The following is a 17,594-nucleotide window of genomic DNA, read 5'->3' on the forward strand; positions in this document are numbered from 1 at the left end:
CAAATATGAGTTAAAACACTTCATTTGGATGTGTCCTGTTTGCAGGTAGTGGCAGAAGTGAATAATGGAAAAGGAGAGTTTATGGTGTCAGTGCAGCCAAAGACGACACTGTGTGATGGAACATTTCATAAAATATCAGGTAAAATCAATACTCATTTATTAAATCTACAGCTGTTACTTAACCTTGATGCATCCAATGATAGAAAATGTCTGTCTCTTCTAGTAATCAAGAGGAAAAATGTTGTGCAACTGCATGTGGATACAGTGGATAATTATAAGATTGGACCACCATTATCCACCCCATCATTGACCAAATACCCCCTGTATGTGGGTGGCATTCCTGGTAAGGAAGAATTCACAACAGTATTGATTGTTATTTGACATCTTAAGAAATGTTAAGATGAGAAAGGGTCATGTAGTAGTTAAAGCCTATTAAAATACAACAGACATAAATGCTGTATGTGTTGAAGTGATAGCAGCAGTTACCAGTTACAGAACATGTCAGCAGATGATGAGAGTAATAATATTAGGTTTAGACATTTTAGAAATAGAGTTTTCATTCGTAATTATTTTTACTTACTACTTGTCTTTCAGTTTGGTTTCTATTTTTCCTTTTTTTTTTTTTTTTTTTTTACAGTTTTACTATTTACTTCTTTTTTTTTATTAAATACAATTGTGCATTATAGTAACAGAAACTGAAGATGTGTGTACAGTTCACAGAATAAAATCTTAGTATGTTTTTAAAAGCCATGGCTAAACCAAATTTGGCATCTGTATTGCCAGTGACCCAGAATAGGTCTCATTACATTCTGGGAAAAATAGGTCAAAGTTTCAATCTTTTGTGAATTTTTTAAATCTTTTTTTCCTCCATTTACTTATAATGGGCAAAAAGTCACATGTCTGTAGCAGCAAAACTATGGGTTAAATTCATACCAAATTGTGTTTATAGATTACCAGTGACCCATAATAGATGTAATTACATTTTGGGAAAAGTAGGTCAATGTTCAAATTTTTTATGAATTTTTAAAATCTTTTTTTTTCTCCCATTTACATATAATGAGCAAATTTCAAATGTCTATAAAAACATCAATTGCATTTCAATTTACTTCAAACTTGGTACATATATAGAAGCAGTTGATATGCTGACATCAGCACATGCATAGACATGATGACATCAGCTGGATCGATGCCAAAATAAGCTACAATATGTGCGAGGGGTAGGGGTTTGTTATGCCAGGCACCACTTGTTTTCATTGTTATTTATGTTAATGACATTATGTTTCACTACTTTTACTCAGTTCACAATCTGTGCCTTTGTTCTGCAGAGATGTCAAAACAGCAGACACTTCCTGTCACGTCATCCTTCGTGGGATGCATCGAGGACATGAGGATCAACGGGGACTCGGTTTCCTTCAACAGACTGACGGCTGTGTTTGGTCCAGTGAACCTCAAAGAGTGTCCTGCGGGTTAAATGAGTGTGTCTCACAGCATCTTTACCAAACCTTGGGACCACGTCCACCACCATCCATGTGCAATCTGTTACCGAGAAAGAGAATGTGTTTGTGTGTAAGAATGTACATATTACTGGTGTGTTTTATTTGTACTTCCGTGTGTGTCTGTGTATGTGGGTGTATGTGTATAATTGAGTTGTGAGCAGCAGCTTACATGTTCATAATATTTGCTGCTCTCTTAAGCATTTTTATATTTATTTTGTGATAAAATCATGTATTATGGCACCAATTCATGAATGCTTTTTTCTAACAAGTGTTTTACAGTCTGATGTGTTGGCTCATTTATTCTCTGTCGACAATCAAATGCTACTGAATATGCTTGTGATTGGTCAGAGCTGCAATATGAGCAAACCAGCACTTTAAGAAATCAAATGAAATGCCTTTGCTGATGGTGCTTTTGTTCAGATCAACATTATAAGCTGATTTTCTGTTTTTTGTTTGTTAGATTCTAGACTATGCATTACAATAATTTTCAGTTTACACCCAAAACTGTTCAGTTCAGTGACATTTTCAGGGTTTGATGAGCTACTGTAAATTCATGTCCTTGTGAAAACAAGTGCGAGTTAAATGGTTTTATGGACATTTATTCTTTATACTGGGTCATGGACGCAAAAATCTGCACATGATAGATTTTGTGGACCATTACTTGTCAGTGAAATAACTGATATAAAAACCAAAACGGAGTTAGATCTACAGTTAGCGTCAAAAATTCAGGTCAGTCACACTGGGACCATTTAGCCCATATACAGTACATATTGTGATTGAAATTCACATTTAAATTATCCTACAAGTGTTTACTTACCTGCTTTGTAGATTTATGGAATGATATTGTGAAAGGAGAAAAACTATTGCATGATAATTGGACATGTTTTATCTGCATTCCTGTTTTGTGACCACAGATTTGTAAACAATTTTTAATTTGTCCAGTTATTGTTCTTTATAAATGCAATACTTCTCAGTGCCGTAAGCTTTGAATGAGTCTTAATTTTTTTTTGATTTGTGACTATGGCCATGATTCACATTGCTTCATTATTTAAGATATACAATTAGTGAAGTGTCTGATTCACTCTTGTGTAATAGCAACATGTATAGTTTAGAAAATAGAGTTCATAATGGTATCACACTGATGAGAAAAAGCATGTGAACCCTTTGAAAATACATAATTTTCTGCATGAATCATAAAATGTGATCTGATCTGCATCTAAGTCACAAGTAAAGACAAACACTATCTTAACCTAAACACCAAACAATTATAATATTTCATGTCTTTTTTGCTATTAAATGCTCATAGCGCTGCAGGAAAAAGTAACACTGGTATAGAAGTAAAATGCCTCCAAAGTAAAAGTAGTGAAACTGTTAAGTTTGAATCACTAATAAGGAAAAATAAAGTCAAAAATGCTGGTAGGCTGTAGTTTACAAGATACAGTCTTAAGCCAAAATGTGAAATTTTGAGAATTAATTAGAGAATGGGTTTTTACTTAAGGACTGTTTGTCTAAGAGCTACCAGATCTACTTCAAAACACTGTTCTGCACATTACAATACATTCACTTTATAGGTTCTTTCTAGTGGAAGATTTATAAATCTGTTGTATAAATGTACATAGACCAATATGTGTAATAATACTATACATTGAAAACATCATCTTATCAACACTTTTGCTGTTTGTTTTCTAATTCATTTTATTAAAGTATGCAAGATTTGGCACATTTGATCTCTGAGGAAGATAATATCTAAAAAAAGAAATAGAAAGAAAAGAAAAAAAGTAGACCAATGTAAGTGAATTCTTGGGTTAAATAACAGATTAATCCTCCTTTGGCAGCAATAAGCGGCTGTTCAGAAGAATTTCAGACCATTCCCCCTCACAGAACTGCTTCAACTCAGTTATTTTTTTAGGATGTCTGGTATGAGTGACTCTCTTGCGGTCATTCCACAGCATCTATACTGGATTCAGGTCTGGGCTCTCAATGGGTTGCTCTAAATCAGGGGCCTCAAACATGCGGCCCGGGTGCCAAATGCAGCCCGCCAAAGGTTCCAATCCGGCCCGTGGGATGAATTTGCAAAGTACAAAAATTCCACAGTTAAGGCTGTCAAACTCATTTTTGTTCAGGTTCCACATACAGACCAATCTGATCTACAGTAAAATAATAGCATAATAACCTACAAAAAATAATGACTCCAAATTGTCTTCTTGATTTGATGTGAAAAAAATATTATATTATGCTTATAAACAATGACTTAAAATTTTTGTCTTTGTTTTAGTGCAAAAAAATAACATTAATTTATGACAATATTTACATTTACAAACTATCCTGTAACAATAAAATGTGAATAAACTGAACAAATATGAACAACCTGTAATGTCTAAAGAAAATTAAGCACAGTTTTAACAGTTTTCTGCCTGTTACTAAATGTTTTGTGGCTTTGTAGATCTGATCCATAATGCACATGTAGAAATGATAAATTGAGGCATAATATTGTTAAAAATTGCACTTATTTTTATTTGAATTTCAGTTTTTTCAGGTTATTCACATCTCTTTTGTTTGGATAGTTTATAAAAGTAAGTATTTTCTTAATTTAATGTTTTTTTTTGTTTTGTTTTGTTTTTGCACTAAAACAAAGACAAAAATTTGGAGTTGTCATTATTTATAGGTTATTATGTTATTATTTTACTGGTCCGGCCCACTTGAGATCAAATCTGGCTGAATGTGGCCCCTGAAAGAAAACGAGTTTGAGACCCCTGTTCTAAATGGTGGAAAACCGTTTTTTTCTGAAGCTATTCTGCAGTAGTTTTACTTCGATGTTTATGGTCTTTTTTTTTTCTTTTTTTTTTTTTACTTTTTATTTATTAATTTTCAAAAGAACAAACAATGAAATGTTCTTTTACATCATGCACATATACATCATTGTACTATTATGGTTGTATTAATCAAGGTGTGTACACAATCCATTTTTCCCAGCATTCAGAACATTTCTCCAACTCAAGTCTTAAAGCAAAAGTAAGTCTCTCCATACAGTAAATTTCTTTAATAATCCCATGCCAGAGGTCCAAAGTTGGAGGGTCAGGTTGCAACCATTTTCGGGTTATAGCTTTCCTACTACTTGCCAAAATTATCTTCAATAAGTATTTATCCTTCTGAAGGACTGTTTCTGGTATTTTACCAAGATATAAGGTAACAAAAGAATAATCTAAATCCATCCCTATTATTTTATTTATCTCAGTTGCCACCTCCCTCCAATATGACAGATGTTTATGGTCTTGTTAATGATGGATCAGACAGTTACTTTTTCCATTACTATAAATGTTTAACAACTCTGTTCAGTAAAGACATGAACATTAAAATGGTTTGTGTGGTATGAGGTTAAGATTAGTGTTGGGTTTCTCTTTATGACTCAGATCGTATCACATCTGGTACAGTTTTCAGAAGGTTCTCATACTTTTTCTTGCCAGTGCACATAGGTTTTGGAAGTGGAGCAAACATAAATTAATTTATGCTAAGTATTCAGTAATAACACCTCGTGGTAGTTCTCTGAGTTCATGTACTAGATCCATAATCTGAAACTAGTAACAAGGGACTTTTTTGGATTTTTGTCAGATTTGGGCATCACTCAGCTCACATCCTATTGGCTGACTCAACCTCAAGCAAAATTAACCACGCCCACTCTGGTGTTGCCTTTCTTGTTATTAGTAAAGCCTGGTTTGTTTTTATGTAGATAGCTCAAAATGACACAAAACTTTAGAATTTAAACAAAATAAAACACAGTGTATACTTTGAACCTTAATTCGGACCAGGTGTTATTTATTTTTAGTGTTACACGTTTTAGTTGCTTGTGATTTTATTAGAAAAGGGTAAAATCCGATGGCACTGGAAGGCAGCAGGTTTCCTGTCTGCACGAGAACACACAACCCACCGGTCCGGCGGCAGAATACGGAACAGAACAGACACTGCACCGCCGGACAACCGCTTACTAACACACTCATGCTAGGTATCCCTGAGTTAAAAGAACGTCTTCGGTAACTAGTCGTCTCTGGTGAAATATTAACTATGAGTGTGTTCGTCTTAAACTGCGCAACTGGCTGAGACTACTGAGGCTGTAAGTAAGTAAACTACCCAGACACACCGCGCGCGCCCTCCCTCCCTCTCTCCCTCCTCGTCCGCGTTCAGCTCCTCTGCTCCGGTATCGGATAAATAAATGGCGGACCCGACAGAACCAACACCGGGTAGCTTGGAGGAAGACAAGTCGGAGCATATCAACGACGCAGAACTGGCACTGAAAGGCATCAATATGCTCCTCAACAATGGCTTCAAGGAGAGCGACGAGCTGTTCAGAGCTTACAGGTCTGTGTTTGCTTCAGAGACAACAGGCTTTCTGTCATTTTAGCACCAGGGAAACACTTCACTGATGGACGCCTTCATGGGTTCTCTGCAGGGGAACTGAAATGTTATGTGCACCAAACTAATGTGGACAGCTGCTATGAAAGTAGAACCTCTGTATATATATATCTGTTACTCCCCTCAGCAGTGCTTGTGCTTAGCTTGCAACAAGAAACACCAGCATCTCTGTCACGCTTGTCTAGTGTAGTACCATATGATCAGGTCACAAGCAGGATTCATCATGTTTGGATACCCTGAGCAAATATCCACACCCAGCTACTTACTCACTGTATGCCACCCAATAATTCTGTTATTGTTGCAATGATACATTCTCAACTGTACTGTATGCAAGAGGGCTTCTTTTGACCAAATATGTCCCAGGGCAAAATCCTGCACAACACATCAGCAGTTTCCATTCACTAAAAATGATCTTTGATTTTACTTGTATTTTTCTAGATCTCTAAAAAATAGATGTAAAACACTCTCCTTTTGTCTTGGAAGTTACATGAGTCCAGAGGAGGAGAGCTTAAACATTTCCTCCACAAAAGACACTTTGATAAATGTGTAAAAGAAAGGAAAAAAAAAAAAAACTACATAGATCACTTTATTAATTGATTGATTGATGTATTTATTTCGAGCATGAATGTCAAACAGAAGAAAATAAATAAACAAAACACTTAAACATAAGACATATAATACATATTCAAAAAGGAGTGAGAAGAAGTACAACTTATAAACTCCCACCCCTTCTCCTTATATAATTAATAACAGTAATAACCTTCCTAGTCTAATCATATCCATACACTATGCCATAATATGACTGATACTTACTAGTAAATAATTAGGTTTCTGGCTTTATATTATTATGAACAAATATAATATGATTTACATAAACACATAATACAATAACACATTTATGTAAATACATATTCATACACAGATATATACACCTACATATATACACACACACATACATACCTATACATATATTTACACACACTTACCACATACTTGTACATCTTTATCACACCCAGTCATCCCCAAGCCCTCCCTCATCCCTGTACCTCTGAAAAATTGTGTCTTTGTACCTCTTTTTAAATTCTTTCATGCTTGGACATTGCTTTAACTCTATATTGAATCTGTTCCACAGTCTCACCCTGCTGACAGAAACACAAAAACCCTTCCTATTCGTGCATATTAAGGGAATTTTAAAGTTAATTTTCCCCCTTAAATCATAACCCCCCTCATGAATACTGAATAATATCTGTATATTTGTTGGTAAATGATTATTTTTAGCTTTGTACATTATGTGAGCTGTTTGACAGTCCACAATGTTTGTGAACTTGAGTAATTTTGACTGTAAGAATAATGAGTTTGTGTGTTCCTGGCAGCCAACATAATGAATGATCCGAATTGCTCTTTTTTGAATAATAGTTAGTGGCTGTAGTGAGGTCTTATAGTTGTTACCCCAGATCTCAGCACAGTACTGTAAATATGGTGAAACTAGGGAACAGTATAGAATGTAAAGTATGAAGTTATGTAGAAGAAATGTGTTTTCTGTCTGTCACGGCTCCTCATTGCAGCATATTCATCTTCACAGAGGTTCAAATATCTCAGGAAGTGTTGCTTTCAAGTTGCATGTTGATGTTACAGAAGGGCAGCCCCTATGTGTCCTGACCCCTGGTGACAGCTTAAATGTCATTTCTCCCGCTAATTGCATTTAGCACTAGGTGTCATCCTCTTTCTATTGCATCAGCAAAAATGATTGAGGGAAGTGACAAATGCACACACAGCAACTGAGAATGAGCTTGGCATTGCCTGAATGAGGCATATTTTTGGTACAATGCACTGTCAAGTCCTGTTTGTTACATTAACTCATAGAGACCCAAACAGCTTCTGGCAACCAAAACACATCTACTGGTCTAAAATATGTATTATCTCTTAACCACTAATCCTATCAATCCATGTAAGCAATTGGTGTAAAATACAGTTATTCATCTTTTCATGGTGATCAGATATGACCCATTTGGAAGTTCAGAGGCTCAGTAGTTACCGGGGAAACACTGTCATCTTCTTCAACATTGATTCACCAGTAAAACCCATGGAGTTAGATCAATGACAGTAGATGGACACACTTGTTTTTACATTAAGTTAGCAATATCTTTGCTGAAAAAGTAACTTTTTCTTCAGTTTTCTCTCTTTCTGTTATAACCCTCAACTTTAATCTGAGTTTTTATGAACATCTACATGATCTGTGAATTAAAAAGGAAAATACATGATTTACACTGAAAAAATGCAAAATAAGGAGGATAATATTATAATAAATGGTGATAAATCATTTAAGAAAGGTTAAATATACATGGAAAATTCATTTTATCTATATTCACAAAAGTAGCGCGAGGTCTTTATGGGTTGAGGGAGTAGGAGATTCTTTTAAAAGCAACCAATCAAAGGCAAATTTTAGTGCTTTCCTGTTTTTGTCTGACCTAACCTTTGTTCCTAAACCTGTTCCTACTTCACAATGAATCACTTCAGTGTCTAATGCATCGAACAGGCTTAACACATATTTTTCACCCCACCCATAAACTCTTTCTAGGCCCATTAGATCTATTACCTGTTTGATTAGATTTGTCATTGGCATGCCATTCATTGCTTATCTTTATCTACTGTTCCAGGAACCACAGTCCTTTGATGAGTTTCGGGGCCAGTTTTGTCAGTTTCCTGGTGAGTTGGGATGACACATCTTAAACTTCTTGTTGTTGTCTGCTACTGTTTTGCTTTTAATTGTGCTGAAATAACAAAACAATTTCAGAAATGGCACTTCAAAAGTAGTTTTGTTTCATAATGACGTTTCAAGAATTCCCCTAATGTCACTGCTGGGCACAAAACCAGACGAAGTACTAAAAGAGAAGTGTGACTGACTAAGTGGTCGTCTTATGAGTTAGGGTTTCCACTAAAACACATAGTGTTCTGTTTGTCTGTAATGTAAAGATTAAAAACTCAAGTCAGGAGCAGATTTGTGAGAATGAGGCGTAAGTGCAAAAAGAACAAGGGATACATGATGAAGAACAATGTACAAGAATTTTGTTCCTTTCACTCTCCTTTCAACTATACAGTTTGTAAAACAATTACATGTCATACATCTTTGACCTGTTTATGCAAAAAAAAAAAAAAAAAGTCTCATGGAAGCTTAAAAAACAGAATAGGGTTAGTCCAAAAATTAAATCAAGGATTGAAATCTATTGTCAGCATTGATTGGCTATTGAATATTGCATGTCTGTTTTATGAATGTAATGTCATACAGTGATGTTTATCTGGCCGCCTCTGTGCAGAATGCCATGATGACATTTGAAGAGGAGAAGATGCAGATGGCCTTTGAGGATCTCAAGGCTACAGAGCGGCTGTGTGAGAGTGAAAACACTGGAGTCATTGAAACCATTAAAAACAAGATCAAGAGGAGCGTGAGTAGACACTTGAGTCTTTGAATGAATCGAATATGTATGGTGGAGTATATAGAGCTAAATGCAGTCTGTCTGAATACGTCTTGTGATGTTGAGGGTTTCTTTTGTCCCATCAGTCTTTAATGTTTGTGGTGTTTGTGTGGGCAGATGGACTCTCAGAGGTCAGGAGTGGCTGCGGTCGAGCGACTTCAGAGACAGATCATCATTGCAGACTGCCAGGTTTACCTCGCAGTGCTGTCTTTCATTAAACAAGAGCTGTCGGGTAAGGGAACCTTTGTTGGTTCACCATGGAGACTATGAGGCACATTATTGGTTTTCTTTCCATCTGTCTGTTTGTATATAAGCATACAGCATTTTAGTAGTATATGGATGTGCCAAGTCAAATTAGGCTGACACATCATCTTCCAATTTTTTTTTGTGCTTTTCATGCATAATTTGAGGAGTGTGTAGAGAATCACAATGCTAGTTTTTCCCAGTACTAATCTAAATTTCAGGCCTTAAAGTCGCACACATAATTTTGATGAGTTTTAAAAATATGTTGAATATATTTTTTTGGTTGAATATCAAACTTGAACACATCTGAAGCCTCATGCACTAGAAAACAATCAGATTAGGAACCCTGGGTATGCAGGCACATGAGAAGTTAAAAAATGTTAAGCGACCATAAAAGAAACCCCTAGCAAATACCAGCCATCACCCACTAAAGCTGTGTGTTCACAATGGGGTTGGAAATTGGCCTTACATTGCATTAAACAAGCTATGTTGTAATTTTACTGTCAAATTTAACCCATAAAGACCACTACTTTTATGTCAGCTCCTAAATAAAATTGTCTCTAAATCTAACCTTCATTAAGTGATTTACCACCATTTATTTACAGTAATATCCTCTGTATTTTGTACTTTATCAGTATAAATCAGGTATTTTCCTGTATTTAATTTACTGAAATGATCAGAAACAGAGAAAACTGCAGAAAAAGTGACTTTTTCATTAAAATCTATCATTAACTGAACATAAACCAAGCATTTCCAACCACTGTCATTGATCCAACTCCATGGGTTTTACTGGTGAATCAATGTTGTAGAACATGATGGTGCTTCCATGTTCACTACGGAGCCTCTGTGCGTCCAAATGGTTCATATCTGATGACCATGAAAAGATGAAAAACTGCATTTTACACCAATTATTTACATGTATTGATAGAATTAGTGGATCAACAGGTGTTAAACAGTTTAGATCTGTAGATGGTTTTGGTCGGTTATGCATGTTTGGGTCTTTATGGGTTAAAAAAAAAAGACCTAAAATATCATAAAAGTGTTTACAATAAAGAGCTCTGAAGTTAGGCTAAAGATGACAATGTATTGGATTGTAGAGATAAGCACTGAATATACTCATATCCTGTTCCAGTGGATTTATGTGATCACTAAAGGGAGTAATGAGTCACTTTGGCGGTCTCCAACGGTGATGAAAACTAATGGTTTGCCTTTGACCAAAGCATCAGAAAGTAACAGGAGGGGATGAGAACTGCCAAAAGAAATAACTTTTACAGTCAAAGACTGGAATCACTATTGTTTTCACCACTGGACACAGCTCTAAATGAAAGGAATGAAGTTTGATGCTGAAATTCTCAGTGTTTTTTCTACAGGAGTATGATTATGAGGATTATGAATGTACAAAGTTATTATAAGATACTATTATGTTCCGTAAGTTCACCATTCGTCGATCTACAGTCCAGACTAAATTGGGACTGTTCTGACAATGTAAACTGTATGGGAAAACAGGTGCTTGGTGGTTTTACTGTGGCTAAGCTATCAGGGCTATAATGTAAACTACCAGCTAACAGCACTTGATGATTATGAGACACAGTGCTGTTTTGACCAACTGTAAAAATAACTGGCTATGAGTTTTTGTTTGGAGATGAAAACCTCATGATTTTAATAAGACAGATATATGATTAAAATGAGCTTTATACTTTGTTCAGTGTAAGATACAGTCTGTGGATACATAGTGTTGATTCATTGGTGGTTTTGTTACTCTGAAGTGTCCTCTGGTATATCACTTCCCTTTTGCTGTTGAGAGTTAGGAATATCAGTATTTGTGTAACCCCATTAATAATCATCTTGAAAAGTCTTAAATTAATCTTACTGAAGCTTGCAAAAACCTTGTCCTACCAGATGGATACAATATCCATTTTATATTTGTTTATATCTGACCTCTGTGCCTACATTTCTGTCTCATACCAGCTTACATCAAAGGAGGCTGGATCCTCCGTAAAGCCTGGAAAATGTATAACAAATGTTACAGTGACATCACACACCTTCAGGAGGGCCACAGAAGGAGGGCGTCTGAGCAGCCAGTATCAGCATCTCCAACCCTGTCATCTTCCTCTGATCCTTCCAACCATGACTCTGCCTCCTCACCTGGGCCCAGCCCATCACACAGACCGGACAGCGTCAGCTCAGAGGCTCTGGATCGTCTAAAAGGCTCCGTCAGCTTTGGCTACGGCCTCTTCCATCTTTGCATCTCAATGGTGCCGCCGCACCTACTGAAAATTGTCAACCTCCTGGGTTTCCCTGGTGACCGTCTCCAAGGCCTGTCAGCGCTGACATATGCCAGTGAAAGTAAGGACATGAAGGCGCCCTTAGCTACGTGAGTACGTGAGTGAGTATGTTTGCGTATCTGTATTCTAGCTGCAAATGAAACATGATCTCGGTTGTGGATAATAAGATAAAAGAAGGGAAACCTAATCTGTGCAGGAAGGAAAGGAGACGTCTTATTTGTGTGATCATGTACCACAGTGTGTTGGTGGCATTAACATTAATCATGCTGCTAAATGAAAATTACTTTTACTTAATTGACAGACTATTCATTAGTAACAATTCGTCAGCTGTATTGATGAATATTACAAAATATCAACAACAGAGTGCTTAAAAATCCATTTAGGTCTCACTGACAACATCTTTAATAATGGACTAATTGCCTGATCATGCTTGATAATAAATGATTTGTATTTCATTTGTGTTTCTAGAATATGGTGGTAGTTTTTTACAGTATGAAAGTAGTGTTACCAGTGTTGTTGATGATGACAAAGGTGTCAGGCCTGAATCTGTTCCCTTTGGTGTGAAGCTTACACATAGAATGTAACAGCCAGCCATGTGAAGGCGGTTGGCTGTGTTGTTGGATGAAAATGCCTTTCGGTGCTGGAAGTGTATCAGTATTTTTCAAATGAAATACGAAAAGTGTCTAACATTAGCTTACAGTGTGTAAGAACATGTCAGCTTATTACTGATATAGATCATTTATTAGAAAAAGTAATTAAAATGTAGTCGGTCTCAAAATATTTCATTGCTTTGATGAAATAATTAAAGTCACATCAATTATTGCTGTTGTAATGTAATGCAATTTTTAACAATAAGCAATCTCTGCCTCTTACATTTCAGATATAACCTTCCAACACTAATTGATACTGACAGTGTGTTTCCCTACAGGTTGGCCCTCTTGTGGTACCACACAGTGGTGCAGCCCTTCTTTGCTCTAGATGGAGCAGACACACAGACAGGTCTAATGGAGGCCAAATCCATCCTCCAACAAAGGGAGGCAACGTATCCAAACTCCTCCCTTTTTATGTTTTTCAAAGGCAGAGTTCAACGCCTTGAGGTGAATCACTTTAAAGAACCATTATTATCATCAACGATTTGGAAACCTGTTGTTTTATCCTGAAACTTATTGCATAAAGTTGGTCTCTCTAGTGCCAGATCAGCAGTGCCTTGACATCCTTCAGTGATGCCTTAGATCTGGCCTCGGGCCAGAGGGAGATTCAACACGTGTGTTTATATGAAATAGGTATTATTTTCCCTCTCTGATTTCCAAACACCATACTGAGCTCTAGTCTGTTTCATAATGTCTGATTGTTGATCATTTCAGGGTGGTGCAGCATGATTGAGCTGAATTACAGAGAAGCCTACAGGGCCTTTGAGCGACTGAAGAACGAGTCTCGCTGGTCTCAGTGCTACTACGCCTATTTAACCGGAGGTACTGTGCAGTCTGATGAAGTAGGCTTCCAGGGCAGTTCTGTATCGGCTCTAATCAATATTATATATTGTGGTGTTTTGTAGTGTGCCAAGGAGCCACTGGAGATCTGGAGGGGGCTGTTACAGTTTTCAAGGATGTTCAAAGACTTTTCAAACGCAAGAATAATCAGATCGAGTTATTCTCCATGAAGAGGGTGAGTAAATATCTGCTTGATTAGCTTTTGTAAATCTTAAGTTGAAGTGATCATAAAGAGTGTCTGTGCGCATACTGTATCAGGCTGAGAAGCTCCGGAGCACCAGTCTGACCAAAGAGCTGTGCATCCTGTCTGTGATTGAGATTCTGTATCTGTGGAAAGCTCTGTCCAACTGCTGCACATCTAAGCTGCAGACAATGGCACAAGGTACCAGCCTGTACATGGTTCAGATCACTGATGACAGACTGCCATTACATATTAACATGTTGTATTATTTTGTCGCCTTGTGTTTTTGTCACTGAATATACTCAAATTGTATTTTTTTCTTGCTTAGTTTTACAGGGAATTGAAGATGCATCATCTACAGGCTTAAAGAATCTGCTTCTCGGTGCCATAAACAGATGTCTTCATAACACCAAAGATGCCATTCAGGTACTTTCATGTCCTACTAGTAATACAATATTTGGAGTTTTGGAATATGGGTGGTCTATCGTGTCACATTGCACTGATTTTTTTTTTTTCCAGTATTTCCAACTGGCTGCAAGGGATGAGGTGGGCCGCCTGAGCAACTCTTACGTTCAGCCGTACTCCTGTTATGAACTGGCTTGTGTGTTACTGAACAATCAAGAGGTAAGTTGTCTATTTGTGTCCTGAAAATGTCTTAAATTTTAAGTTTTTTAATTTTAAGGTTTCAAGGTAATTCAGGCATAATGAACAGCAAATAGAGGTAGAAAGAGGAATTGGCTAAAACGCTGATGGAATTAAATTAAATACCTGTTGAACTGGTCATCTATATCAAAGTACTAAACACTCAAATCACTTAATGAATAAATAGATTTAGGACTGAAACATCAAAAATGTAGCTGATTCTAATTGCAGTTTTAAGCTTTGAGTAATTATTTTCCCTCATGTTCAGCAATTCCAGGTGATAAGTGCAATATTAACAATCTGCCATTATCAGAGCTACGTTCTGCTAACACTAATACTTAAACATCTTCTTGGAGCCTTTTATTATTGAGAAATAAAATGCAACACATTAATGTCAGTCCTTATCTCCCTGAAGGGATCATGATCATCTCACTGAACTGCTTATTACATGGTTGTTTACTCAAGATATTCAATAATTACCAAAAACATTGATATAAAAATGATTGACTGGAAACCATTTTATTGCTTCTGCTAAATTTAAGTGTTAGATTTTATGGTTGGTAACAATGGTGTGTTATACAGAAATAATAAAGCATAGAATACAGTCACTGACCGATCACAATTGAGTTCAACAAAACTGTAATCGATAGTCTTAAGTTGGAATTTGTAGTCAGATTTTATTGTGAGGTCTTAGTTGCCACAGACCTTTTATCTAACTAAAAGCTTTAATTCTGCTAAGTGAATAAATGATTAGTTGATTAGTCCAAATGGTAAGTGCAGACGACATCTAATTTTTATTTGGGTTGGGGGTTTTACTTCATAAAGAGGTGAAAGTAATGTTCATGGCACTGTTTCTGCAGAATACTTCTTATCTTATGAACATGTACACATGCTTTGTTTTTATTTAAAAGAATTAGTTTGACTTTACAGGACTAAACAGATCAGGGTACATTATTATTTTATTTGAGATACTACACTGTTGGTGTTATCTCAAGTATCCAACTCGCTTTGGTTTTGTTTGACAGTACGTAAATGTTAAAATATATTGTATCACATTCCAAACCGTTTTTATATTGTCTAGAAATACCAGTTAAGTTTTGCACTTATTGTATGTATTTTAATAAAAAATGGTATACTTGTGGTCCACCATTCCTTTGTTGTGTTTTTTTTGTTTTGGGTTTAACCTGTTAACAATAATGTCATGAATAATGAATGTAAATTGGGTTGGGTATTCAACTTTACAAACTATAATGGATTAGATTTATGTAGCACTTTTCTATGAATGCATACTCTAAGTGTGCACAGTGGATCCGTTATTCATTCACTCGCATTCACACTGGTGGTGGTAAACTACATATGTATGTAGCCACAGCTGCCCTGGGGCAGACTGACAGAAGCATGGCTGCCAATTCGTGCCTCCGACCACCACCGAACATTCATACAAATTCATACACCAGTGTGAGTAGCAGCACTGGAGGCAAGGAGGGTGAAGTGTCTTACCCAAGGACACAACAGCACATGACTAGGATAGAGTGGGATTCGAACTGCCAACCCTTCGGTTATTAGATGACCTGCTCTACCTCCACAAACTAATTAAATGCCCATCTATAAAACCTACTGTTGAATAGTCTTCTTCCTCAATACATGCACTTCACCTTTTGGCAAAATGTAGACTGAGCTCACCCACTTTGATAACCACATGGCTTCATAAAATGAGACGTTCATCCACGGCTCATCTTCATATTTATCTCCAATGCTTGAGTTAAAAAAAAACAAAAGATCTGTTGAAACTCGGCCTTTAACATTAAATTTAAGCATTTATTCTGATACCTGTAGATGCCCTGAGACAGGTTGCACAGTCTAAATATTTAATTCTGTCTTTTTTCCAGTCTGCAGGGAGGGGCCGGATGCTAATGCTTCAGGCTAAGGTACTGTAGATCTTTGTTGCAGAATTTTAAGTACTTGGTTGCAAGATCTATGAATATGAATGAACAAAAAAAAGCTTTACTTTTTTTTGTTTTTTCTGACCAAATCTAAAAACAATGTCTTAGGTGGAAAGGTTGAAACATTGAAATGATTTTAATTGTAGAGTTTTCCAATCTTCAGTTTCATTGTTTGGTTACTGTGTAATTTTATTTTTCATCTGTGTGGAGATGCTCTTTCAGTTTCCCAGACTGAGACTTAAAATTAAAATTCAATCCATATTCAGGAAACCGTGCCGCGTATGATCTGATTTTGTTTAACAGAGCAATATTGGAATGTTTAAAGCATCTCTAGGCAGTGAAAGCTCCGAGCTTTCAATCTTACACTCATTAAATTGCTTTTAGATGTACATAACCTCTTTCACCACTCAGACTGAGCCATGCACTCACTGACCTCAAGTGATCAGGTAATAGCATTATTTAGTAAAAGACTGGAGTGACAACACTGATGCCAAGCCTCATTTATAACAAGTAACTCTCATAAAGGGGCCTGGCTCCACCCTAAAACTGCTTGTGGAGCCTTGTCTGGAATGAATAGCAAAGCTTGTCAGAGAACAAAACACTAACTGAATATGACTTGTCTTATTCAACTTTTTGTCTTTTGCACTTTCAGGAGGATTTTGCCGGATATGACTTTGAGAACAGGCTACATGTTCGTATTCACTCGGCTCTTGCCTCGATGCGGGCGGCAGCTCCTCCTTGACCAGCTTTTACCTGCAACTCAAACAGGCGCTTGATGTCGCTGAAAAAGCCACAGTGCCATACTGGGCACTAACGTTTCACCGTTTGCATTTGTTTTTATTTATTTATTTTTATTATTCTGAGCCAATTTGTATTTTTACTGTGTGCAATATCAACAGTGCACATCTGATGGATAGAAATTCCATCATGGGTTTTACTGATCTGTTACTGGACTGCACAATGAATCAAAACATCGGGTTTTTAATGTTTAGGTTAAAAACTAGAATCTAGGTTAAACGTTAATATAATTTAGGTTTTTAAAGGGATCTGTCATATTGCTTCCACTTCTCATGTGAACACAAGTCAGGTTAACTAGAGTAAAGGCACATAAGTATTAAATGACAAAAGCAATCTACATGAATGACTCGGCCTCCGACTCAGAGTCCGGCATCATCATCTCAGTGTTTGTTAATGAACTTGACTTTAGTGTTGTACATGCTTTACTAATACACAGGCATGAGTATTTTGCATTTGGAGTATCTTCCCTACTTTTTAAGCACTTACTGTGTGTAAATATGCAGATTTTAAAAGATGTGCCAACCTAGTTGTTTTACCTGCACAGTGCTACTCTTTACTGTAAACAAGTTCTCCTTTATATTGTTTGTTTTAAACTAATAAAATGGAATATTGTAAACTGGCTTATTGTTTTATCTA

General features: G+C 36.4%; 2 protein-coding genes and 1 long non-coding RNA gene across 5 annotated transcripts in view; 2 read left to right on the forward strand and 1 right to left on the reverse strand.

The window, feature by feature from the left end:
• The window catches only part of LOC115437039 (laminin subunit alpha-3-like), a 98,255-nt gene extending 95,781 nt beyond the window's left edge, over window positions 1-2,474 (forward strand). For both annotated transcript variants that reach the window (XM_030160114.1, XM_030160115.1), the window contains 3 exons: window positions 46-139; window positions 224-343; window positions 1,326-2,474. In XM_030160114.1, the coding sequence (XP_030015974.1) occupies window positions 46-139; window positions 224-343; window positions 1,326-1,471 (360 nt within the window). In that variant the 3' untranslated portion in view covers window positions 1,472-2,474. The remainder of the gene's footprint in view (window positions 1-45; window positions 140-223; window positions 344-1,325) is intronic.
• A 2,834-nt stretch (window positions 2,475-5,308) lies between these two features.
• Window positions 5,309-17,574, forward strand: LOC115437947 (tetratricopeptide repeat protein 39C-like). Of its 2 annotated transcripts, XM_030161352.1 has the most exons (14): window positions 5,317-5,849; window positions 8,561-8,609; window positions 9,218-9,346; window positions 9,494-9,608; window positions 11,588-11,993; window positions 12,833-13,001; window positions 13,094-13,187; window positions 13,269-13,376; window positions 13,460-13,569; window positions 13,653-13,776; window positions 13,904-14,001; window positions 14,095-14,199; window positions 16,107-16,145; window positions 16,813-17,574. In XM_030161352.1, the coding sequence occupies exons 1-14, from the start codon at window positions 5,704-5,706 to the stop codon at window positions 16,900-16,902; spliced, it is 1,782 nt and encodes a 593-aa protein (XP_030017212.1). In that variant the 5' UTR covers window positions 5,317-5,703; the 3' UTR covers window positions 16,903-17,574. The 2 variants fall into 2 exon arrangements, with proteins under 2 accessions (XP_030017211.1, XP_030017212.1); XM_030161351.1 differs by having other exon boundaries at window positions 5,309-5,849; window positions 13,904-14,199.
• LOC115437950 (uncharacterized) lies at window positions 13,897-15,890 on the reverse strand. The gene is made up of 2 exons (XR_003938000.1): window positions 15,804-15,890; window positions 13,897-15,462 (listed from the first exon to the last, which is right to left on the reverse strand). It is a non-coding gene; the product is annotated as an uncharacterized LOC115437950 (long non-coding RNA).
• Window positions 17,575-17,594: the final 20 nt, after the last annotated feature.

The sequence above is a fragment of the Sphaeramia orbicularis genome, chromosome 17 (assembly GCF_902148855.1).
Source record: "Sphaeramia orbicularis chromosome 17, fSphaOr1.1, whole genome shotgun sequence".
Taxonomy (NCBI): Eukaryota; Metazoa; Chordata; class Actinopteri; order Kurtiformes; family Apogonidae; genus Sphaeramia; species Sphaeramia orbicularis.